Raw genomic sequence first — 26,709 nt, 5'->3', positions numbered from 1 at the left:
TTTCCTATGATTCATCTTACATGATTATTTTGCTTATCGTCAAATACTTGTTTTGCAACAAAAGGTATCAACCTAACCACAAAATAAGTTCCTTTTCAAATCAAACATTGCTGGGTGAAACTTCTGCCAACCTTTTTCAATCCAATTCCTAAAAGATGAGAAGTGCTTAATCAGTGCAAAATTTTAAGAAATCCCAATTAAATGGCAAAACCCAAAGAAATATAAATCTCCCGTCTTGTCCATGACAATCCACTGCAGGGGCCCACACCTCCTCTGTGCTCTCAGGCCAACCCCAGCACAAACATCCTATCTGTCACTGAATCATATTCTTGGCAAACAGGCCTAAAATCTTAACAGGGATGAAGAGTTAAATCTTATTCTGGGATGTGTTATATCTTAAACTAAATATGAGACATAAGTGTTCTGTACTACACCTCCCTACTGACATCTTTCTAGAATACTAGGTCTGGGTTCAGAAGACTACAAGAAGGAGGATGTTTATGAACAGAACCTCTTGGAAAGGTTAAATTAGGAGGGATGTGAATAACAAATTATCTAAGAGGTAAAATTAGTAACCAGTACACTTAGTTTTCCATGCACAGTTTGAACACATTAAGCACCAGAAGGACTTAGTTTTAGTAAAAAGTTCTGCTGTTACCTTTCCCCTTACATACAGAACAAAAAGAAAATTAAACAATGGAAGAGATTCACAATTGATAATTTCCTGTATTAGAATATATTAAGAGAAATAAAAAAAGAAGAAATTGTGCAAGTGATCTTGCTGAAGACACCCGTGATGCTGCAATTTCCCCCAACTTATTCATAAAAGGCGTTATCAGAAACAGGGCAATGGCATATTGCTGTCAAAGATTTTGCAAACAACACTGAAATTACACAAATTTCACTCATGTTTTAGGGAGTTGATATTCTAGAAGATTATTTTGCTCCTTAAAAAAAAATTAAAGCACCTTTTTTACTTGTTTGTTTTGAGAGATGAAAGGGGAGCACTTCCATGTACATTGAAGAAATTGTACACAATTTGCAAAAATTTGAAAGTGAGTTCAAAATTTCTTGGTGAAACAACTATTTCCTATACAAGCAATAAAAGTAGAATGTCTCATTGCTCTCCAGAACACAGACTTTAATGTATGTAAATAATTACTTGATTTATTATGTGAAAGAGTAACAAAAGACAAAATCAGCTGGTGCCCAAATTGAAAAGCTGATTAGAACTTAAGTTTCTTGGTTAAACTATTTTCTAGGCTACTGGGCTAATCTTTTACAGAATTAGGTAGACACCTACCTCCTTGTTCTGGAAAACCCCTGAAGACATTTAATCAAAAGTGTGTGCTGTGCAGAAAATGCCTGTTTTGCTGCAAGTTGAATTTAAGTGACAAAGTCTTGAGAAGCCTAGAAGTTACTTAAGGTGCTGGATACTATGACCGTTGTGATCTGACAACATAATAATGGGTGCCCAGATTTTGACTGTCATTACAAATGTTATGGAATTTGCCTCAGAATGGGAAGTTAGATTCAGGTTCCCTTGCTTGGGTGGATCTGAACACAGCTACCACGTCCTAAAACATCATCCTAGCCTCAGGCTATGGCTAGAAAAACATCCCTTTGCATCTTCCTTCTGAAATCATCACTGATCAGTTAGGATGAGCAAACCTCATGGGGGCACAAAAAGAGCAGGAGAAGGGAACTTGATCTATATCTTATAAAAAACATAATAAAGTACTATGCTGATAGTCAAACTGCACTAATATTCTAGTCCTTGATCCCAGAACTGTTTTAATAAACTCTTGCAAAGTATGAATACATATTCCAGAGAACTAATCCAGGAAGTGAAGTCTCCCTGCCTACCACATGACAGTCAGACTTCCTTTGGTGTCAAGACTTCTGCCTGCTTCGAGTTCCTCCTTTCTGAATGCCCTAAAGTCAACAGGAAGAGCAAATTCTGAATGAAGGCCCAGATTAAAAAATTTCTGATAGTGCAATTGCTGAAACCACAGGTTCTGAACAATAGGATAACATGAAAAAACCCCTATTATTAGTTAAAATGAAAAAAAAAAGTTCTACTTCAGAGAGGGCCTACCCTCAGGAAAGACTTGTCCCACTGTGAATTCAAGAAATAGGAAACCAAAGAGGTATATGTCTAGCTGAGGTGAATACACCTTCTGAAGTCTTCTGAATCATTACATTAAACACATATTTTGTGTTTGTAAGGATTAGGTAAATATGCAATTAAGTCACTCACACGTAACTGAATTGCTGCTTTGCTTACGGGGAACCCAAATTCTCTTAACATATTTAATACACTGGCCTGAGTCTCCCTTGGTAATAACTGGAGACTTTACTGACCAGGACACAGTTTGAGATAAGCATACCTGAATTTTCAAGATGCCAGCCACTTGAGTGGTTGAAGGGGTGATTGTAAACTTCCATTCTGACCTCCAACGGCCATTCCTTTAAAAAACAATAAAACAGAAATTGGATGTCACCCCACTGGTTAAGAAAAAAATCCCAACATACAACTAAGAGTCAAAGGAAACCAGAGAATTAAATTTGCAGTGCAACTACACATGCACGAAATCTTCCCCTAAAGACTTAGCCTCTATCACTGAAGAACAGAATAGTTTTTCAAAATATTTAACCTCAGTTTTCAGTGTGGACCAAAGAGATTTATTAGTAAGGATATTTTAAGAATAGGACTTAACTTCTGAAAATACCTAAAGCCTCCAGTGTTCTTTCCATCTTTCAGCATTAATTAGGCATTTACAGTCAATATTTTGTTTCCAGGACCTGGATGACTTGCTGGATCAGTCAAAGTCATGCTTCACCTCAGGCTATCAAAAACTTGAATGGAAGGAACATTCAAGTAGCAAGACCTGCTATGCTGAGCTGTAACTAGGCCTTTCAGCTCTTCTAGTATTTCCCTTCCAGGACAACTATTTCCTTCCAGTTCTCTTCCACAAATTCAGCATCCTTGTCAAAATGCTTAAAGGGAGTTTCAAACATCTGGAAAACAGCATGAGGAGAGTGCAGTTTCACCTGATTTCTTTCCTGTAGACTAGACATTTTTTTATTCAGTTATGAGATTAGTGGATTAGAAGATTAGTACACTGAAGCTGTATTAAGAATGCATGGCAGCTCTCCTTGATTCCTCCTGTGTTTGCACTTAGAGAAGGAAAGAAAGTTAATACTAGGAGTTCCAGTCCTGCTAATGTTAGGTGTAAGTTCCAGTGCTCCAAGTGCATTCAACAATGGGAGAGAAAGAGATAAAATGCTAAAATTAACAGTTACTAATGAATCAATATAATGACACATCTTAGATACAAACAACAATAACTTAACTATAAAGCATTTGGTTATTTTTTCAGACAAATTCCAAATTATCACTGAAAATTCAGATTAAGGCAATTCAGAAGCTTGTTGACATCACTGAAAAAACACTGAAAGGTTGCCCAACTCAGTGACACCAATACTACTGGTAGCCTTATAGACTAACCCATTGGTTATGAGAAAGCTTACGTGCTGAACTACACTTCAGGTATAGTTTTTAGATGCCTGGGATTCAATAGCTAGCTAACAGATTTGTTTGCTTCTCAGCCACTTTGTGGTCCCTTGAAGTTAAGAAGACCACAGTGTTTCCTGTCTGAGATATCTTTTTTGCCCTTAAGATGCTTTCCAAAAAAAAAAAAAAGTTAAAGTTCAGAAGGACCTTTCTGTAGGAAATGCTCTGAGGTAAAAACAAAGTTATTACTTTATTTAGCTCTACTGACTTCAGATGTTTTGCAAGAGACTAACTATCCTTCCTTTTCTTCCACACTCTTTAATAAGCCATCTATTCTACTACACTGATAGTATTTCAGATAATCATAGAGTATTTTTCTTTGGTATATATTGGTTTTCTATCATCCAACAAACTTGCTCTCATGGTGGGTCGACAGCCTTCCAAATGCCTAAGAAGTTGGGACACCTTGAGGATAAATACTGCCTGTAGCTTGGGCTGGATATCCAGACATACAGCTGCATCACTGAGGAGTCTGGTTAACTTTGAATCCATTTCTCCATCCCCATATCCCCCAAACCAATGTGCATTATCACAACTCGCTAAGAATGAGAATTACAGTCTGACTATCCCCCTGAAAAACCCTTAGAAACATGGTAAATATTTACCCATAACTTTAATAAAGAAAACTTCCAAGAAACATTTTCTCCATTTATACAACGTTGCTACATATCTATCTCTCTTCTTTAAAGACTATAATATTAAAGTAACTATTTGGAATATCAAAATTCATTCACACTTCCAAATTAAAAAGAAAATCAGTATTATTATTTCAAGTTACTTTTTGTATTGATGTAAAACATGCAGACTTAACTAGTCAAGTTTAAGCCAATAGGAAAAATAACTTATTAGCTGTACCAATTCAATAAAAATCGCTGTACTGGGTAAATAATTTAACTGATATATACACATGGTGAAATTACTATGCATATGTAATATCCACCTTCAGCATTAGAAAACAAAGATTTCTGCAGTCCAGTCATTACCCATGAGATTACTAAATATAAATTTCAGCAGATGGAAAATAGCAAATAAAATAACAAATACATTTCTTCAGACAGATGCATATATTAGTTATCTTCAGGGTATAACCTCCTTAACCCATTCCTGATACTGTGATATTTATCTAAACTCTGGCCAGTTTCCCGTAAGGTGCTATCCAAAGTTCACTCCAGACTGTGGAAAACATCTATCAATCAAGTCCAGAAAAAACAGAAATGTGCAGTTTGTAAGAGTTCATTTCATCCAAAATTATCTTTATCTACCTCTCACAAAAATTAATCACTCAAATCCTACTGTAAATAATTTCTGGTCACTTCTCTAAGACATTCAAAACAGGAGGAGCTGGTTTTATTCTGTCAATCACAAAGGAAGCAACACACACAAGCGCAACTGCCTTAGGGAATACAGCTATGGTATTGGTACCAGTGTGATAAACTGTGTCATATGGAATTTTATAAAGTTCTGCAAAGGAGATGCAGGCGTGCAGTCTGACATTTTACTTACCACAAAGGAAAAGATTTCTACAATTTTGGCAGAAAAATGTGGAGTGGGGTGAAGGGAGAAAAAAGTCACATACAAGATGTATACTTATCTTCTTCTCTGAACTAAGGATTATCAGTGATGTGGCACTTAATCAGTTTGCTGTATTTTACTCTGTGTGTATCCATACAGAAACTTACCAAAAATTTTTTGCTTGGAACTGATGGCTCTCTATGCATGCAATAATGGTTTGCTGTCCATCAATTGTTTTACCATACACCTGAATTAAGAAAAAACAAGAAGAGTAAAAAAAGTGAAAAAAAGAACAGAGTCCAGGTTTCAGTGTATCTTGCTCAAACTGCTTAGAGCTATCTGGTTCTACTACTGTTAAACTGTAAAATTTCATTTTATAACCACTACGGTTTTTACATAATATTTCATACATGAAACATTAAAGTGTTTATTACAAAGCAGAAAAATCTAAGATTAGAAAACCTGAAGGTCAAACAACTGAATTTTATGTGAACTCATTTGTCTGCAACTATAGGAATTTTAAGTCTATAGCAGTTACTACAGAGGCTATATATATATTACCAGCTGGGTTTCAAACATCAGTTATTCTACACTTAAATGATGATTTCAGCCTGTATAGAATAGCAAAAAGGTGACTAAACAGGTGAGTTTGGTCCTCTGTTCTGCTTTATCCCCCAAAATCAAATACTACCAAATATTATCTCAATGAACATCCAATCTGGTTTCCTTTACAGGAGCTGGAACTCATCTGACTGCCTGGGAATCCAATCCAACTTTGTCAATTCAGCAACTGATTTTTTTCCCTAGTTAATTTTTTTGTCACATCAACATAAAGCACAGGACAGCTATCAGTAGATCAGTTTGCTGAGGTTTAAATAGTCATAGGGCCTGTAAGGGCAAATGAATGCCATTTTAGTCCAGACTGAGAGGTTTTACTTTAAGAAGCCGTAAGAATCTCCAATTCTGGTGGTAAGAATACAGCACTTTGACATATAGGAGATATGATGGAGAGAAAACAGTTTGCTCTACTAAGACAGTTTTCAGTAAACTAAGTTAAGACAGACATTTGTATCATGCATTTCCTCTCCCTCCTGCCAACCCCTTCCTCCCCCCTCGCCCCCCACCCCAAGCAACCAGCCAGGTAGCCAGGATCAGTGGGATCAACCTGCAGTAGTCCACAGAAGATCTTAATGCTTTACAAAATTTAAATAAAAATACTTCAAAACTGAGAGGTAAGTCTTCACTATGACCTGCTAATAACCAGTAGTAACTACTAACCACCCACTAATAATCCAGTAGCTGAAATATTAAACTTCTGAAGCCTTCCCTTATTTCCCTGTACGAATTCCTGACAGGACTAAGTTCTTTACAGTCAAAATTGCTGTCTTCCTGGTTTACAAATAGCTACTTTTTTAAAAATTTATTTCTATCTATAGTGGTACAGTGGTTATGTAATTTAGCACTTACTGTGCAAACACCATTTGGATAGTGTTCCTTCACATATGCTTTCATTGCTGTTTCAACTGAATTTCTCCACGATTCTATGGCATTTTCAACTTCGTGGGGTCTAGGATCAGTAGCCTCCTTTCTTAAGTGATCAAATTTAAAAGAAATCTTGTTCTTGGGATCCAAAAATTTTCCATTTCCCAAATCACCATGTTCTGTTATCAAAACCTGTGTTAATAAACTTTTAGTTAAAATTTTACATTTACATTTATATATATATCTATATTATATAAAATTTATTAAATTATAAAATTAGTTATTAACATTTGCTATTTAATAAAGAGGGAAAGAAATGCCATGCCCAATCTGATTATATCCAACATTTAACTGAAGCCTACTCACATCCAGACTCACACTTTATTATGCATACAAAACATGCATATAGCAAGAGAGAAGGCTAATGTGATACATTGCCTCAGAAAACAAACTTGAATCTTACCCTCTTACTGCAACAAACAATGCAAGATATAAATTCATGTCTTGTAGTACTGAAGATGAAGCAAATAGTTTTTACAGCTCCAAAATACATTGTTCAGCCAACATCACAGACTGAAATTTCAACTTTTTTAGTTGCCCCTATGTGATTAACTTATGGAACTGGTACTACTGGAGGGGCACAATCTCTATGTTTTGGTGGGGAAGATGCATTTCTTCTAATTTTCTTGCCAAGAAATGTTCCAATACCAGAACATCTTTAAGAGTTTAAGGAAGACTGCAAGTATTTAGTTGTATTCGTACCTGTTCATCATAACCGTCAATTTTTACTGGAGTAAACTGGTCCAAGTTGTACTGTGCAAATGCACTACAAGAGAAAAAAACAACAAAAGGCTGCATCAAGCACAATTTTTTTCTTTAGTAGCTGTAAGATATTTAAGTAATAGCAAATAATTTGAGCAATGATGCATAAAAAAATATAAATTCTTTATTATCTAGCAGCCCCAGATTCTTGGAATCATCTTGGTTCACTCAGTGCTCATATTACAGATTCTAAACACCATTTCACAAAGATATATGTTCGAAACTAACCTGTTGTAGACAAACACATAAGCTTTACAGTAACCCATAAAACTGGAGGATGAGATAAAGTTTAAATTCAACTGGGATCCAACTTACTAAGCCAGACATCTCTGTTCTTACAGATGAAATTCATTTTGGCATAAAACACAGTAGGCATAATGTTTTGACATAAAAGTAGGGTCTAAGATGTTTAGTAACTTCTACTAAGAAACAGAAAACAAAATCCAAAAAGGTGAGGACTAATTCCAAAATCCAGGTCATCCATTTCCAAAACAGCTGCTCTAATCATTAGGATACAGCACAGATCTCTCCTCTGCCAAAAATTTAATCTTAATCAAAGATGCCCAACACACACAATAGAGTTTTACTTGCCAAGCACACATCTTTTAAACAAACCACTTACTGATTATGAAAGTCTAACTGAAAAAACATCTTGCTTTTATGCAACTGAGTATGTGGCATCTGGTACTTACTGCGCTGCTCCTTCCCTGAGAAGATTATCATTATTAAGCAGCAACCGAACATCTGAAAGGAGATATTTACAACATAAAAGTACAGTTAACTCAGAAACTTGTTTCAGTCACATAACAAATGTCAACAGACTGTACAAAGCAAAAAACCCAAACCACTCTATACCCACTGAGATTACTAGGTAGGCAGTTTATTGCTTCATATTTCATAATTTTGACTGAACAAAATGAAAAGAATGGTATAGAAATGGATCTCTTCCAACACAATCTGGTAAGCAGATATAAGCCATATTCGATAGGCTGTGTGACAGCTCTAGGAATCTGTCAAATGAGTTTTTAGAGAAGTTCTGAATGAGAACAGCACAGAATTCTAACAAGTTCACTTTAAAGATGTATAATACCAAATCCCTCACACTATATTGTTGCTACTGTATTCTGATGACACTTATACGGTATGTGTTGCACTTACTGTTTTTTAAGCCTTACCAATTTTGGTCTTGTTCCATAATGACACTCTACTAGTCAGAGGACTGCTCACTTCACAAATGCAGTACTAGTTAAGTTTAAATAATAATCAGCTGGTCACAGTTCAACTCAAAAACAAGACTTGTAAAAGAATTGCATTCTTTAACAAATTTAAGCTCTCTCCTGTCTGACATTGAACTACAGGTTTTATACCTAATTTACTTCTTTATTTAAATAGCTTCAGAGACATTTGTAAACCACAGCTATAAAACACATGCCCTTTTATACAATATCTATGCCCACATATCTTGATGCCAGACAAACACAACAATTCTTAAAGAAAAGTAACATCTTAGGTAAAGTTCAGGCAACAAGAGTTGAGACAAGGTAATTTTAAATTTCCTTTCAGTTTACCAATACATTCAGTAAAATGAAGTGTACCCTGAACTTAAGGGTCAGAAAAGTTTGGAGAAGATTAATATTCTTTCCACAAGCGGCATTAGGCAGTAGTCCTCTGTATATTCAAGGTTAAGTATTTGTAATGCTATTCCTTCTTAAAACAGAAAAAAAGACCATTTTAATTTCAGCTAGTTTAATTTCTGTTGAAAAATACAGTTGCTTATCAAAGACTGAAAAGAGTACATGTGGTTTCTAAATGAAAACCCCAGTACCTGTTAATTCATGACTGATTAAAAACAGAGAGAAAGCTTGTTCTTACATCACAAAGAAAAGTAGTACTTTCTTCCTTTTACATTTAAACTTCAAGCTGTCTTGTGACTGAAAAGCTTATTATGCCAAGATACAAAACCAACTCTTACAGTGTGGGAGCTACTACTATGTAAACTACATGAAACTCAGGAGAGTGATCAGCAATACAATTTTGGATATAGATGCCTTAAGTGAAAGGACAGAGCAGACAGATACTCACCATTGAACACCTCATTGAATTCCCCAGGAGGAGCATGAATTATGAATTTTGCCGCTATACGCACCTTAAATACAAAAACAATCATGTAGTTGTATATACTTGTATTTGTTCCTATTCAAACCAGTTATGCATTATGTAATTTTAATAGCCAGACATGAAATTTTTCAACTCCCACTGTTTCACATATTTGTTCGGATTATTTTAACTTCCTGTCTTCATTAAAAACACAGAATATAAAGTTCCACCTCTTCAGACAGAATAAAGGAGATTATATGTGATGGAAGCAGATGGAGAAATTGAATCATTCACATTTTGTAATTATTCGCAAAAAGAAAAAGATGAATATAACACATAAGATCAATAATATATTCACAATCTACTTTAACTTTCAGTCCATGGATGCCTGGGAATCAATACACAGTCCAGAAGAGCAAGAAACCATGATGAAGATACACTTGATCTTCAAAGCCTCTCTTCTAATTTTACTACACATCCTATGGTTCTATACTTTCCAAAAGGTGACAGTTAGACAGTAACTGATAAACTACACAAGTTTAAAACCACTGCATAGACACTAAAACATGTAATTTCACCTGCATCTACCTATGACCTCTTAGTGCCACAGGATCAACAGATAAAGTTTAAAAAAACCACCTTGAGATCTTAATTAGTGCAAGTCCTCCAACAATTGCCTTCAGCCACAACTTCTTGCAAAGAAAACACAGCATAAGCCAGTATTTCCACTACAAGTATGTGCACCTGCCCTGGCTTTCTCCCTCCTGCTTGCACAAGCCCTTGTACAATAACACAGTGAATAAAATCAGAAAGGTTATTGCTCTTTTTTTCCCCTCAGACCAGTTCCCTGACCTGGTTCACTGCACAGCTACAGATACATGTGCTTGCAAAAGGAACACAAAAATACTTTTTTAATGTGAAAGAACTTAAAACCTCTCAACTATTACCTATTTGCAGAATGGCACTCAGCAGACTTGCTTTCATTTATTCTTCTTTCCCCCTTAAACTGTTATGGGCACCCATTATAGAAACTAATTAAATAAATGTTGGTTTCCTAATTTCACCTGACAAAAGTTCCTATCTTTCATACTTTACAGTCATCCAAGTTCAGCAGACACTCTAAGCTCTCTTGCATGCTTGATATGATGTTGCTATTCAAATACAGGATACCACTTGAATCATAGTTCCCATTCCTAACACCTTTGATTACATTTCTGTGGAATAAAGAGCTGGGAGATTCAGTGTCTGCACTCTCTGAGAGCACTGTTTGAAATTAAGGTGTTTGAGAACCACCATACTCCATTAACAAATATATAAAAATAACCAAAGAATGCTTTGCATTTACACATTTATATGTATTTGAAACTACGAAAGAACTGTCTGAGCATGCTAAAGCTCTTGAACCGACTTGCAAACAGCTTTTACTAGCAGCAACACAGCCAGTGCTCAGGTCCCTGGTTCTTGACACAGCCCAAGTTTCAGTCTCCAGGAGAGGTGACTCAAGCTTAGAGTACCCTGACAGAGTGCTTAGCTGCGTCACTAGCAGTGTTAAAACCTCAAGTGACTAGCCTAGGCAGCTTTCAGCTCACAAACAGCACACCACCACTAGAGCTGCTAATGGAAATGGAAAAGCTGTCAGTTCCAAACTTTCTAACCTGAATGCAACGTTTTGGATTGCAGACAGCCTTTATCTGCTACCTCAAATGTCCTCATCAGAACTCTTCTTTCCATGTAAACATGAATTTGCATAATACTGAGATAAATGTAACAGGCTTTACTCTTCTCAAAAGAGACAGAGAGACGAGCATCTTCTTCTATGGCAACTTATTAAAGCACTTGCCCAGGTAAGAAGAAAGGAGACTTGGATTGTCTCCTTTGAACCAAAGGAACTCATCTGCATTAGCAAGATTATCCCAACCACCAATCTGCACACTCCATACCTCTCCCGCTGAAGTCAGGGCACTGTACTCAGCTCAATGTTCAATCCAAAGAAAAATAAAGGATGTGAAATACAGCTAACCTATGATACTATTAAAGCACTCAAGAAGGAGAAGGGGAAGACTGGCTCCAAGATTCTATCATCAGGGCATTTTACAAAATGACCAACTGTGGTGGTTTTGGCTGGGGTTTTCTTCTCAGTGGCTGGTATGGGGCTGTGTTTTGGATTTGTGCTGAACACAGGGCTGATAATATAGAGATGTTTTTGTTATTGCTGAATAGCATTTGCACAGAGCCAAGGCCTTTTCTGCTTTTTGTACTGCCACACTGGCAAAGAAGTTGGGGGTCCATGTGATGTAGGGAGAAGACACAGCCAAGACAGGTGACCCCAACTGACTGAAGGGATATTCCATACCATATGACATCATGTTCGGTATATAAAGGGGGGGGGAAGGAGGAGGAAGGGGGAGATGTTTGGAGTGATGGTGTTTGTCTTACTAAAGTCACCGTGACACGTGATGGGGCCCTGCTCTCCCAGACATGGCTGAACACCTGCCTGTCTATGGGATGTGGTGAATTAATTCCTTGGTTTGCTTTGCTTTTGTGCATGGCTTTTGCTTTCTCTGCTAAACTCTGTTTATCTCAACCCATGAGTTTTCTCACTTTCACCCTTCTGATTCTCTCCCTGATCCCACTGATGGGACAGTGTGGGGCTTGGTGGCTGATACCAATAACCACCAATAGTCAGGGATTGGGCCTCACACTTAAGAGCAAGTATTTAGTTGTGTGCTTTCAGTAAAAATATCTTCCTGTCTCAACTGGACTAAAGTGCAGCAGACTCCTGGCTCAAAGTTAGATGAAGGAACACTTCAGGTGAACAGGACTGCTCACCCCTGCCAAGGCCAGATTAGTTTTGGGCAAGCAGAAAAACAAGACTCACAGACATTTGGAGCCCTGAAATAAGAAGTCCATCAATTTTGGGCTGGCAGAAGCTATGTAAGCAAAACTTGGGTGCCCAAACTGTACTCTGAATGACCGCATGCTTTAAACTGGTAACATCTCTAAGGTGAGATATTAGGTCTGTACTAAAACTGGAATACTACCCCATTTTCACTGTTTTGGTAACGTAAAACTGCTTTTGCTTCTTTTTTCGCTATCAGTAAAAATTATTCTTATCAGTCAGATTAGCTATGGTATAAGTAATATTCATTCAAAAACATTCAACAGTAACAGATGCTTCTTCAGGACAGACCAAACTAAACATTACTTTTAATGAACATTTTACTAGTAAATTCAATGCCTCACTAAGAATTTTCTCAGTGTGATAATTCATCATAGACGACACTTTTCACAGAACAAAAACACAATCATGCAAATTTGCAATGAACATCTCATCAAGTATAAAGTATATTAATGCTTACAAGAAGCAAAAAACCTGAGGTGTCTTCAGAAATTGTAACTGTCAGCTAAGACTGCATTTTTTTAACCTGCCTTTGTGAAGCCAATTTAAAAGTAATGAACTTTGCTTCAGCAGTTAAGCCAAATTAACTTATCTGTGATGACTATCTGAAAAAGCTGTAATTCCCCAACTCATATATACAGGGAGCCCATATAAAAGAATTAAATCCAGTAGTCTCACTTAGCACATTACAACAGAAAATCACTTACAGCTTTATTGCCACTGAATTGTTTCAGAAATTAATGCTCTAAAAGAGGCTTCTGTTTTCCAAAACCAGACTATGCTGAAGGATAAATGAATGCACTTCCATAAGCCCCAACAAGATGAAAATCTCTCCCTTTTGCCAGTAAAAAGCCTCTGGCTCAGCTAACACTTGAGGAAGCACAATTAAAACAAAGGGACAGTCCCTATAAAATGTGGTGTTTATGGACAACTAAAAAAAATAAATTAAGAATGCACATATAGCAAGAGGCGCATAACTTGTAATACAAAGTGACAAGCAAAAAACCTCAATTGCACTTCAGTCCAGCTGAGACAGGAAGCTTTTCTGCCGAAAACTGTTTTAAGAAAACATGTCTATCAGATGCATTACAGCTGCAACCAATGCTGATTACTCAATACCCTGAGACTTTTAAAAATTGACTTGAACAGGCCAAAACAGAAACAACCTAATATTTTAAAAGTCTAAGTGACAAACCCTTTTTCACCTTCACACACAGTACAAGAACCTTACACAGGTATCAGCAAGTAACAAAAAATTAGGTTACAGTTGAGTATTTCTTGAGAAAATTCAAAAGTAAAGACAGACAACACCTGAAGTTTCTCCACTTATTACTCTAGTTACTCCTGAAACACCACCTAAAGTTGAAGACAGTGTTTTATTGATGTAGCTTTCCAAGATTTGATTTATGGACACTGTTTTCAGTTTAAAGTCTTCAGAGTGGCAAAAACCTGACATCCAGTCATCAATGGTTCACAAAAAGGCAGCTTTTACTACAAGCCTATGTAAGGAACTGCACATTTATTATATTAAATTTCTTGAATGCAAAACCCCCCAATCTAAATATGTTTTTATGAAACATGACTTTGTGCAGGTTTGAGTATTAATTTGGACAAATCATACAGAAGCTGAGAGTAAGTTATATATAAAAAAAATATAAAAAAGATACTTTGAAAACACTGAGAAGGGAAGCATTCCGCACTGTAGGCATCTCTTTCTCCAATTTTCACATATACACCACTCTCACTCTCGCTTAAATGGAACCCTGGTATCAGCAGGTAAGAACTAGCAATATTTACTTTCTCATTGCAAGTGAAGCCAAATGCTACTCATCACATCAGTTACAAGCTTTTTGATTTTATAAAGTAAACTATTTCAGTTAAGGTAAAAATTCAGACAGAGAAGTTTAGCAAAAGAGAAAAGGACAGGTTTATTGCATGTGAGGAGCACGGTTATTAGGCATAATGACTAGGGATTAAAACAATTAGTCTGTCAACAAATGCCTACACTTAGTTACAACAGTATTTGCAGGTTTCAGATTGCACAAGCACAGAAAAATGCAGTAATGTACTGAATGGTGACAGTTATGCTAAATCCATCTTTCTTTTCAACCTTCTGCCTTTATTTCACAATCTTATTTCTCTCAATGTGTGACACCCATCAGATACATTGAGAAATCTTACTCCTCTACCTTTTCCAGCCTAAGACATTCTCAAGTTTATTTTCTTTTAAAGAAGTTAAACGTAGTGACTTCAAATGCCCCCAAACCACTCTTCCTGTTCCTGACACATCAGAAGTGACACTGGCTGAAGAAGCCCGACCTCCTGTGCTGTATGTGCCTATATATGGTCAGGAATAGCGCTCGCAGCAGTGCGGGGCTCCACAGTGCCACACCACTGTCAGCTCCGCCAAGGCATGCTCATTCCTCTCGATCTGCTAAGGTAACAGGGGAATTAAAATTTCCCCCCTTTCCTTTTTCTTTTCCCTTTTTAACTTAACTGAAACATGGCTGTATTTGCCAGGCACCCTGACAGCTCGCTCCTTCAATCAACGCCCATGCTGCACAATGAAAACATGCCGACAAGCAAGATGCTGTGAAACCACGGACTTGCCCTTACTCTTTCCTACACATCACTTATTTCAAATTCAGCTGTGAACTCCTTGCAGAAGGGAGACCCACCCTCCTCTACACTTGTAACAGGTTAAAGTTCACTGCTCCACAGCAATAAAAATGAAATAGAGAAGTAGATATTAAAAGCCTTTTTTACCTAAAAAACTGCACGGAAATTTTGGGGGAGGGTGTGTAAAAGATTCCCATAATACATTTTCACTCAGAGACAACTTTGTTGCTAACCACAGGGGTCAAAAAAAAAAAAAAGAGCTTCCAGAAGTTACTTTTATTATTGTTATAGCATACAATGTCAAAGCATTGTATATTATGCATTTGTATTCCGGATTCCTGAGGGCACCTAGCTATCTTATAAAACACAATATATATCCCATTCACAGGAACCTATGTTTGGCAAAAAAAAGAAGAGATATCACACTGGGGAGAAGAGAGCTCCAGTAACAGTAAAGAGTCCAGAGAGGTCTATTCTCACACATGCCTTCTGTTGTAGTTCTTATTGAAAACCTGTCTGCAGGCAACTAAACAAATGGCTTTGTCTTGACCCACTCTATTTACAGGTAACTACAGGGGTTTCTCACAATTAACCCATAGTTACAGAAATATTAACAGTTAAACTGATTTAAACCAGGTAAGTTCCAATTCTCTCAAGACCCTGTAACTCACACTCACAATAACATACAAGTCATTCAGGGATTCTGCTTGTACTGCTTGGACTGATACTGGACAAAAGACTTATCTAGTTTTATCGAGTTCTGAGTTTGATTCAAACTCGTGGTTTGAGTTCAGCTTGAGCTGTACCATTATTTTTCAATATGCAGCTCTGACATCTACCAGCCAAAATGAATTTTGCATTGACACATGTAACAACACATCGAGGAACACAGTCTAAGGTGCAAACATTTGCAAGATACAATGCCTGATGCTCTGTCAGCACTGCAAACACCAACATAGTTTTTGAGTTTGTAAACCCTTCAGCGTTTAAAGAAAATATAACTGGCTTCTGTTTTGGGTAGCTAGACACTTGGTATCACTGTCTCCAAGCGCTCATTAAATCCTTAAGTTAGATACTTACTAGGATGTTACACCAGCAATGACCACACATCTTTTAAAATAATAAAGGAGCTGGGGGTGTTTCCTAGATGGCATGAACTGACCTAATACCATGCTGCTGCTGCCAACAAAATGACTAATCTCCCTGCCTCTTCCTAAATAAGCCCTGTGATGCATTTTTACAAACTTCCATGCATCACCAGTGCTCATCTATTTATGTGAATATTCAGATAAGCAAATTCATATAGCTAAAGAATAGCTTTAAAAGGTGGCAAGAAGATAGCAACCAATTCACTTATAAAAGAACTTTAAATAATTATTGTTCCTTCCTGCTGACAGTTTTGTGAGGTGAAAAAGCCTTCAAACAGCTAGACAAGCATTGGGAATATACATGTGAGGAAGTGATTAACCCACGTCAGCAGCAAATTGCCTTCTCAGCCTCTAATGAAACCTCACCATACCCCCAGGCATAATTTCAAACAGTGAAGCAGCATCCCAAAACATGCATCATCTCACACAAACGTGGAACTAAGGCTCTGGTAGACAGGGAATGAATACAGAAGTAGTGCTGCAACTGCCTTCCTACCAGGCTCAACCGAAAAATGTGCTGTAGTATTCAATTCACTTCTGCTTCTGGAAGAACTGAGGAAGAAAACACTGCAAAAATGTGGTTCTGTGGCACAGGAAAGGAGGGGCACATTCCACGTCTATGGCTTCGACTGAACAGACATTTCCTTATTAGTAATGCCTAGAGCTGCATTGCATCTGTAGAACGTGTGTTTTCCTCAATTATTCTTAATACACATGTATTTAAGACTATATAACAGTACCAGCATTTAACAGTGGTGCAAAAAGTAAATCTTACACAACATGAGGTATTCTAGCTGCCTTCTTTCTACTTGAAAACCTGACTTGGATAATGGGATTTATTTTCATAAAAATAACCACTTTGAAAGGTGCTGGATTCTTCACTGTAGGGCCTTTCCGCAGCAGAATATCTAAATATCGTAACAGTCTCCATCTTAAAATCACTTTACACAGCATGTAAGATAAGATGAAGGATTAATAAAACCCAAACATAAAACAGGACTCCTGAAAGTCATTGTATCAGCCACAGATAGCAAAGGGGAACGTGAAAGCAATATATGTTACTTGGGTAATACACAAGTCTAACCATAAAAAAAATATTAGAGAACATAAATCTCCCCCATGTAATTTTGCAGTTAACTTTATTACTCCTGACTATATCTAATTTTAATGTCACAAGCTTTCACAGATTTTAACTTGGAAATTAAAAGTATTATACTGGTCTGAAATTAGTGAAACAAATAAGTTTTGTTTGTAGATGTGAAGGGATCAAGATCAACCTGAGACTTTAGCTTCAGCTATCAGCATCAATTAATAAAATCTCTGAAGTAGAAAAAATTGCTTGTAATTATAATACAGACAGTAGAATACATTATATTATTTTTCCTCACACCTTTATTTCCCTGAAAGTTCATGTCTTCTCAGTAGTTGGCTGGACAACAAATAGGCTAAGAAAACTCCATATATGCAAATGGGATTCTAAAATTATTGGTAGGGCCACGTTTCCCAAATTTGTCATATAGAACATTCTTCCCTGAAGTGTCTTAACTGCAAGTTTTTATCTTTCATGTGGTAGTCATAACATCTCAGGTTCACAACTTGGACAAAAGTTGCTTTCAGTAACTTCCAAAGGACTTTCTGGAAAAAAAAAGAAAAAAAAAAAAAAAAAGGCAAAATAAAATAAAAAAAAAAAAAAAAGGAGGAAAAAAAAAAAAAGATGAGAAGGAGATGTGTCCAATCAAGTAGCATTAAATTCCAGTCTTGGGAGACTATCCATTGGGTGCTTCAACATATCAGTATTTGAAATTACATCATTTTTTGGTACTTCTTATTTCATTGTAGGGTCAAGCCCTAATATATGTAACCAGCCCAAGAAACAAAATACTGTATTGAGAAGCATGTTAGAGACTAGCACTCCCTTTGCTAAACAGAAATCTCATGTAATTTGACAAATATCTAGTGCAGGCATTGGTCTAATGCAAAATTATGAGTAAATCTTACCCATAAAACCTTTAGCAGCTGAGCAATTGCATACTTAGCTTATGGATCAGATAGGGAACAGATAAGCAGCATACAAAAAATTATCCCTATTTCCTTGCAAAAGTCATTCATTGAAAACTGAAAAAATAGTAAAATTTTACATTTAGTGAAAAGCAAAAGCATTAACTTTTGCCTGAGAAATAAAAGGTATAAGACACGGCTAACTAAGATTTCATTCACAAAGAAAGAAACCAACAGTATCATCTCCCACATACAGAACCAAGGCATCCTGTTAAGACATGAGCCTCTCTTTCTCGGCAATCCTTATAAAGTGGTACCCACTATAAGCTAAAAAGCACTTGGTTAATATTTGAAAAGAATTCTTCCACTACAAAACCTAAATTTTTAAAGTGAGTCTTCCTCCTAGCCCAGGAGAATTTGTTATAATTGGATACTCCAAGGACATCAAGCCTGAATTCAGTAGCGGTGGGGAGAGAAAGAGAACAGTCTCAGAGCTTGCTCTATGAAAAATAAGGTGCCATCTTAGCTGTATGTCTCTCCCTCCCAATTTCAGTGTCTTAAAATCCTCTCTCAGAGTTACCTATTAAAAATTTTAACACCTTCTGTCAAGTTAAGAAAGTATCTGAAGTATTTTACATTTCAGAAGCGTTTAACTAAAGCATTACAAAAAAAGTAATTGCCATATGCTGAAAAAGCTGCTTTCATTTCTCAATGAGCAGTTCAAGCCCCTTTACACCCCACTTTCAGAAACTGAAAATGAATATTATATGGTGTTGCCTGAAAAAAATATACTGTTTTGATAAGTAATATGACTAAACCCCTTATATCCTGCTCTTCTTTGATGGCCAAAATTGAAATGAACCAAAGATGGACTTTCACAGCAGAACAGTTGATGATTGTGTTGGTGTGCAATAGAATCATATCTATTATATCAGAAATTGTCTCCAGTTTCATTACTGGGTTTTCCAATAACTTGTTCTATTGCTCTTCTCTATTTTTGGTTCGCTTTGTCTCTCTTATCTATTTAAACTATGAGGTTTCCTGGGTAGCAAGCTTCTGCATAAGTTTTGTGAGCACAAAGGCGGCAAGATGGTTGTGAGCTGCCACTGCATTATACATACTCAATAACATGTTAAAAGTCCACAAAAGGTCCACAAAAAGTACCTAATTTTTCAGACTACTAATAGGAAAAGACTATATGAACGGCAGTTTTAAAAATCACTTATAAATATAATACAGGTTTCATTTGTGTTCATTTTCAAGCTTCAAGTAATTACTTTTAAACTTGTCAGAAAGGCAGAAAATTTTACTTTGCATAGTAACTTTCTCTGGAGGTACACAGTGAAAACCCAGCAGCAAGTCCAAGCAGCACTGGACCCAAGCTGCAACAATTAAATATTAGGAAAAGTTTCTAACCATGGGTTTAGTCAAACATTGCAATACCTCACCCCGAAAGCCAGTATCATCTCCATCACTGGAGATACCCAAAACTCAAACCAAGTCCCTAAGCAACCTTATCTAAGTTGGTCTGCTTTGAACAAGCAGCATTTGACTTATGTCCAGAAGTTTCTTCCAGCCTGTATGACTGTAGAAATAAACAAAGTTATTCTTTGCAGTTACACATACAGGACATGATCATTTCTTCAGATAGTGTTTAATACTTCCCCAACAAAGTGATTCAGATCTCTGTCCTGTCCTTCAATCTCAACAGTATTGGTGCGTTTTAAAAAAAAAAATAATTCTTAAGACAACACGCTATTTTCATACACATTTTTATGGACATTCTGAGATGTACGTGAAAATCTTAATCTTTGAAGGACTGCTATATTCAGAACTACATGTCAGTCTGAGAAGCACTCCCAACTTTCTCATTCTTATTAAAGTATTTCCTCAAAATGTTATCAAAGTGTAACCATGGAGTTGAACCTCATCTTTGTAAAAACAATTCCTTCCACACCATTACACACAGCTACATTTCACTTGAGGAAAAAATATTAACTTTCATAGCTTTGATAGTATAGTAAATTAAACACCAGATATGCTTAAAAAGTAACTGAGTTACTACCCATTTAAGTATTAAAAGTTTTTCAAACTTTCACCAGATCCTGCTACAGCATTTCCAGTTCCATTTAACTTTTAAATACAAATAAGAACCAGGATGCTCATAAGGTCCTTCTGTGAGACACGTTAGTAAAGCTGCACTTTTGCACAAAGTGTACACTGATAAACTACAAAGAAAGAACGTTAGGATACTTGCAAGACTTTACCTTAAGTTTACCTTATAGATTACATTGCAATTATACCCAGAAAAGGTTATGCAAATCTGGCTCCGACTCATTTACAGTCTCCAAGTCTCATTCAGCACAATTCTAAAAGTCAGAATTCTAAATCCTTTCAAAATTAACGATTTAGAGCACAGGAACTGCTTTAACACATGTAAAGATTTTAGAAAAGTAACATTTTTTCAGTCAAAAATTCTGCTAATGTTTCCAAAACAGTTACAGGAGAAAGGTTTATATTTGTGTTAAGGAAACACCTGAGCCTCCCACAGTGGTGGGCTTGTATGTCCAAGTGCAATGTGCTGTCAGCGTATTACATTTTAAAGACAAAGTTCCACGAGAGAGAATGCATTTTACTGGCACAGCCTTTTCATTCCAAAGCACTGACTTTTCCTTTATCTGACAAAACTACACTGCAGAGTTTAGGTGGTGTAAGACCTCAACCTTTATAACTTAAATGAGGTGTCACAACCTATAAATCTAAGAAGTTACAAAATTACCCAATGCACCAGGAGTACCAGGAAGCAACGAAGGCTCATTTTAAAAAATAGGACTACTTCCTCATCATAAGAGAAGTTTTTTTTCTAATCACAGCAAGCTGACCCACTGTTAAACCCCACTTTTCTGAGCAAGTGAAACTACTGAGACATAAGCTTACTGAAAGAGGTGTGGTTTCTTTTTTTTTTTAATACTGTTTGACAATTCCCATATTTATTATGTTCAGGAATGAAGGGCTAATTTTGCATTAAAAAAATTCATGTGTTATCCTTTCCTAAGAGGATTCTCCCCTTTCCTCCCTGAAGGTATCCTCATTTTCTCAGCCTTCATCTTGAGATGTACACAGCTATTTAACTTCTGTGCAAACAAACCTACAGTAAACGTGTCCCTTCAAGTCACCAAAAATGAACTGCAGAACACAAGCTTTATGTTTTAAACAGTTTTAGTGTTGTTTTTCATTTGTGCTGTTGTTTGTTAATGAATATTTACATTAGCAAATGCAACGTTTACAGTAAAATCAGTACCTTCCATCAGTCATTGCCTATATTCATGTAGATAAATTGTACCTTTTATGTTCACACTAATATGCTCATTAAAAATATTTTTATATATATTTATTTGTTTGACACAGCCACAGGTAAGAAAACAATTTCTACAGAAACTGGAATAAAACTGAACTGGAAAAAATGGTTACTAGACTTAAATAAAACTACTTCAAATATCCTGGATACATAAAGAGGTTTTGCATTCAAAACTTGTTAGTTTTGAATAAATAATAAAACTACCTTATCCATAGGTAGGGCACAGAAGTGATCATTTTCCATTGCTTGAGAGTTCAGAGCTTCAAGATTTACAACTTTCACACCTAATTTTTATTTATAAACTGAAGCAAACATAAATTTATGTTTTCCACATATCCAAAAGCTTCTGAAATTTCAGTGACCTACCTGAATAAAGCAACTACAAAACACTGTGGCTCACAAAAACTGTCTTTAGCACTGAAAAATTGCTGGTCCTGGATGCTAAAGGCAGTAACTCTCACTGGCAATAGTCCAACTTCAGATCTTTGGATCTACACAAATCTTACACAACTTATTTACTCCAAATAGTTCTCAGATTTTTTTTAAAATGCTTATTCAAATTTATCCTCACACTTACTATCATTATTGAAAGAAAAGCAAGGCTTCAAAAATCTCACACTAAAATGTGAATCTAAGGAACAAGTTCAAAACCAATCACGCAATCCTGAATATTGAAATCATACTCCTTCTGGCAACTGGCTCTTCTTCCTTGGTTTTACAGCTTCTTTACCTGAACTGTAACTCTTTGTTTTGCCATTATTTCAATTATGCCCCTTCTGTATTCTCAATTATGCTAAACACTGCCAGTTTTAAATTTGAATTATGCTACAGCTAAACACAGTCACCCTAAATCTAGCAAGAATAAGGTATGTGCAAGTGCTTACTGTCTTTGCAACACTTAAGTCTTTTGACTACACATGAAGTAAGATATGGATCCAAGACCTTCCAGAACTTGTCATATCAAGGGGCTATATCACTCGATCTCCTACTTACTAGTGCTCATACATAATTATTAGGAATCTGATACAAAAAAACTTCTGTTATTTGGTTCACCTTCTTCCCTCCTTGAATTTCAGAAGTTTTGACCAGGGCTCTAGTTATGTTTCTACTGAAATTAGCTACAAAACTACATCACCACCATCATCTGCATCAGCCTTCAACACTATCAGTTCTGTATCAGGGGAGAAAAGTATATAAATGAGTAACGTGATTTATTTGCCATGAAAAATCAATGTTTGCCTGTTTGCATCTACTCCTACATTTATTTATAGTCCCAGCTGGATGAGTGAGAAGGGTGTGCTTGTCAAATGCTATCCAGCTGATTTTTTTTTAGCTCAGTAAACTGAATGTTTCAAATAACATTTTTATTTTACAATGATACAACAACTTAATGCATCAGAAAAAAAAATCTTAAGGCATCACAAAATCTACATAGATATTTGCCTGTTTTTCCATTAGTTTGCAGGTTACCCATCTTTGCTTTCTTAGCCAATAAAATACACTCTCAGACTTGGAAAATTCCACTCATATAGGCCAATCAATTATATACAGGACTGAAGCAGATAAGTAATCAATTTAAATTTACAATGGATGAGTGCTCATTCTATTTACTTATATCAAGACAGGAAGAGTCTCTAGAAGGTCTGCGCCCATTTTCAGAGAAAAAAACCCTGAAATTAGTGGATGGAAGAAAGTTCAGGAAACTCCATCAGTCACAAAAGCACAGACTGTGCTTCAGAGACAAGATAAAACTGTCATTGTGCCTTTTCTTATCTGACAGGACAACAAGCAATGGGCACAAAATCAAACACAGGAGGTGCCATCTGAGCACCAGGAAACACCTTCTTACTGCAAGGGTGACCAAGGGCTGCCACAGGTTGTCCAAGGAGGTTGTGGAGTCTGCGTCCTTAGAGATTTCCAAAAGCCATCTGCAGGTAGTCCTGGGCATCCTATAGATGACCCTACAAAATGACCTCCAAGGTCCTTCCAACCATTCAGTGATGACAAGATAACTTGTAGTCTAAGTATTTTCTGCACACCCTCTAGGTACAACGCACTCGATCAGTGTTACTTGTATTTCCTATAAGGGGCTAAAAGTAACATGTATTACCACCTATACTTCTTGATAAGATTACTGCTTGTACCAACACAGAGGTGGTATTTGAATGTAAATTACATAGAAGAGGGCATAGTCTTAAAACCTCTTGAGAAACAGACAAAGAGATCCTGGTGCTACACATCCCTTGGCACGTCAGTGCATCTCTTGTCATGAAAAGTGATCAAACAGAAAATCTGTCTTATTGTAACCACCTAAACAGTTTAGACATCCTTCTAACTTCAAACAAGTTTGAAATATCATTTATTGATGCCTCTCACATTTGTGGCATCTCACAGCTTCCACAGCCATGAAAATCCAAATTTTTAAAGTCTAAAGTGAACAAGATCATGCATTACATAAAGGCATGAGCAGTGCACCAGCACAATGTAGATAAAACACCACACCCTAGCTTGGGAACAGGCAGCTGCCATGAAGATGGATCCAACAGAGGATGACAAGTAGGAGTGATAACTGAGGTTTCACAAGACATCCTACTCCTTGTGAGACTTTTCTAGAAAAATTTGCCTTAAATCTAAATTTCCAACTGCCACAAAAAGAGATTATACACACATCTCGCTAACACAGGCCGTCTGCTCCTTGACCTTACGCTTCCCCAGTTAATGCCTCCTAGCAGGAAGTAAAACAGCGTTCCTCACGCCCACACCCCGCTCCTCTCCGCAATCACCTGCTCCCCATCTCCTCCCGCAGCCTGCGAGGGTGCAGGGGGATGCAGGCCCGGTGCTCCGGCTGGCACGGGCACGGCGCTCCGGGAACGGGAAGTGGAGGTGGGGGAAGGGGAGGGGAGAGCCCTTCCGCGTCCCTGCTGCCTCCCCGTGCCGTGCCCGCTCCCGCACACGGCCGGCACAGCGCCCGCCGCCCCCGGCGCCGCCCCCGCCGGGCCGCACCGTACAAGGCGCGGCGGGAGATGCGGCCGGGCCGGGCCAGCCCAGCCCAGCCCTGCCCCGGCCTCCCCCGACCCACCGCCCGCCGGGCCCGGCCCGGGGCCATGGCGACAACAGGAACCCGGGCCGAGAGCCGAGCTGGGCCCGCCGGCTCGGAGGAACGGGGGACAGGAGGGCGGCGCGGCTCGGCGCAGCACCCTCACCCATCCAGACATCCCTACCTTCTCCTCGTCGGACAGCTGCTCCTCCAGGTCCGCCATCTTCCCGTCGGCTGCACCGCCCCCTCCCGGCTCCTCCTCCCGGCTCCTCCTCCCGGCAGGAAGGGCGGGACCCGCGCGCGCTCCCTGCGGAGGCGATGCCTGCGCGCGCGCGGGGTGGGTGGGGATCCAGGAGTGAAGGGCGTGGTCGTGCTGTCCTTGGTTCGACAGCAACGAGAAACGGGGGTAGGCAGAACTGAAAATCACAGGATCGATTAGGTCGTAAAAGACCTCGGAGACCATCGAGTCCGATCTGTGACCCAACACCACCATGTCAACAGACCATGGCTCGAAGTGCCACGTCCAGTCTTTCCTTAAACACTTCCAGGGACGGTGGCTCCACCACCTCCCCGGGCAGCCCATTCCAGTGTCTAATCACCTTTTCTATGAAAAAAATTCTTCCTAATATCCAATCTGAACCTCTCCTGGTGCAGTTTAAGGCTATGTCCTCTAGTCCCGTCCCTAATTTCCTGGGAGAAGAGGCCGACCTTCACCCGGTTACAGCCTCCTTTCAGGTAGGAGGAGAATGTCCGGGTTTCAGGCAGAGCCTTGGCAGGGTGCTCAGTGCGGGTCAGTGGATGTGGGTGCTGAGGGCGAGGGCCGCAGGTTTGTCCGCAGCATCCCACAGGGTGCTGGGGGAGGTTGTGGCTCAGTCTGGTGCGACTGACAGTGACTGAGGAAACAGACTGTGTGAAGTGATTCATACTGTAGAAGATCGGACATGGAATTTGGTCGGTGGGAGGAAACAGAAAAATAAATAGGTTGGGAAATTTTTACCACAAGACCGAGAAACATGAAGTGTGTCATCCAGTGGTGCGACATGCAGGTGCACAGGGGCGTTTGAGATGATGACTCACAAGGATTGCCCGTAGTCCACTGATAACTCTTTGTAACATTTCAACGCCAGCACAGTGCACTTTACCCCAGTTATGACAGAGAAGGAAAAGCTCATCATTGACTGGAAAATCGCAGGTGTCAGGGTACACCTAAAGTCAGTCATGGTTAGTGGTGTCAATGTAGCCAGCTTCTTTTATGCTATGGAGTTCATCCACTTCTGTCTTTCTTGCGTGAGTGTTTATACACAAATCCTGTCACATGCAGGAGAGCAAATTATTGCTAATATTTGTAGAATTTTTCAGGGCTGTCACTCTAGATGCAGTAACAGGTCTGTTGCATGGAAATGAAGGAAAGTGATATTCGACAAAAAGTTGTTACAGTCAAATGGATTCATGGATATCACAATAGCATCAAAAATCTATATATGAACAAAGGATGTAAATGAAAATAAGTCAAAATAATGAATATATAGGTTGGACAACCTGGCTGATTCAGGAAAGTTGAAGAGATTTAAAATTTCTGAAGCTATGGAGTACAAAGGTAATGGACAATAGTTTATTTATGTGAGAAACAAAATAAAGGATGACCAAAGCTCATGTTTGATTAGGCCATTGCTAGATGTAGAGTGGTGAAATGTAGAACAGAAAAGGTGCATCTAAGAGATATTTGGGTTTAGAATATCGCACATTTATTTTTTGGACTCAATAATAAAAGGTAGTGGTCTGTAGCATGGAAAGGCATTGTGCAATGTTCTGTTTCATGCAACAGGACTTTAACTTCCACCCAGGAGTCTGAAGAGTAATTAGCTGAGGAGGTCTGTGAAGTGCTCCTGTTAATTTTTAACACACCTTGGGATTTGCCATGAATGTTGCTTTATTTAATATTTATTAGTAGGATAGTTCAAAAAGGTAGATCTTATCAGATAAATGTGAATAATTTTCTTATGAGTTAATATATCTATCTATTGGATGTACCATATTTAGACTAGTTTTTTTTCTTGGAAGTTTGCTGAAACTAGCATAATGAAGTAAATGATTCAGAGGAGGACTGCGTAGTCATCATAGAAACTGATGGGAATCTTCTGGATAGTATCCTCACAGGTG

General features: G+C 37.9%; 1 protein-coding gene across 1 annotated transcript in view; it reads right to left on the bottom strand.

Moving 5' to 3' along the window:
* CAPZA2 (capping actin protein of muscle Z-line subunit alpha 2) overlaps positions 1 to 25,042 on the bottom strand; it is a 31,407-nt gene extending 6,365 nt beyond the window's left edge. The window contains exons 1-7 of the mRNA XM_051795312.1: positions 24,734 to 25,042; positions 9,476 to 9,539; positions 8,086 to 8,137; positions 7,334 to 7,397; positions 6,557 to 6,763; positions 5,257 to 5,336; positions 2,391 to 2,469 (exon numbers count right to left, since the gene is read on the bottom strand). Of these exons, the coding sequence (XP_051651272.1) occupies positions 2,391 to 2,469; positions 5,257 to 5,336; positions 6,557 to 6,763; positions 7,334 to 7,397; positions 8,086 to 8,137; positions 9,476 to 9,539; positions 24,734 to 25,042 (855 nt within the window). The remainder of the gene's footprint in view (positions 1 to 2,390; positions 2,470 to 5,256; positions 5,337 to 6,556; positions 6,764 to 7,333; positions 7,398 to 8,085; positions 8,138 to 9,475; positions 9,540 to 24,733) is intronic.
* Positions 25,043 to 26,709: the final 1,667 nt, after the last annotated feature.

Source organism: Manacus candei, unplaced genomic scaffold (assembly GCF_025592945.1).
Source record: "Manacus candei isolate 608988 ecotype Guabito, Panama unplaced genomic scaffold, ASM2559294v1 h1tg000043l, whole genome shotgun sequence".
In the NCBI taxonomy this organism is placed as follows: domain Eukaryota; kingdom Metazoa; phylum Chordata; class Aves; order Passeriformes; family Pipridae; genus Manacus; species Manacus candei.
The sequence above is the reverse complement of the archived record's forward strand: the minus strand, read 5'-3'. Positions and strand labels throughout refer to the sequence as shown.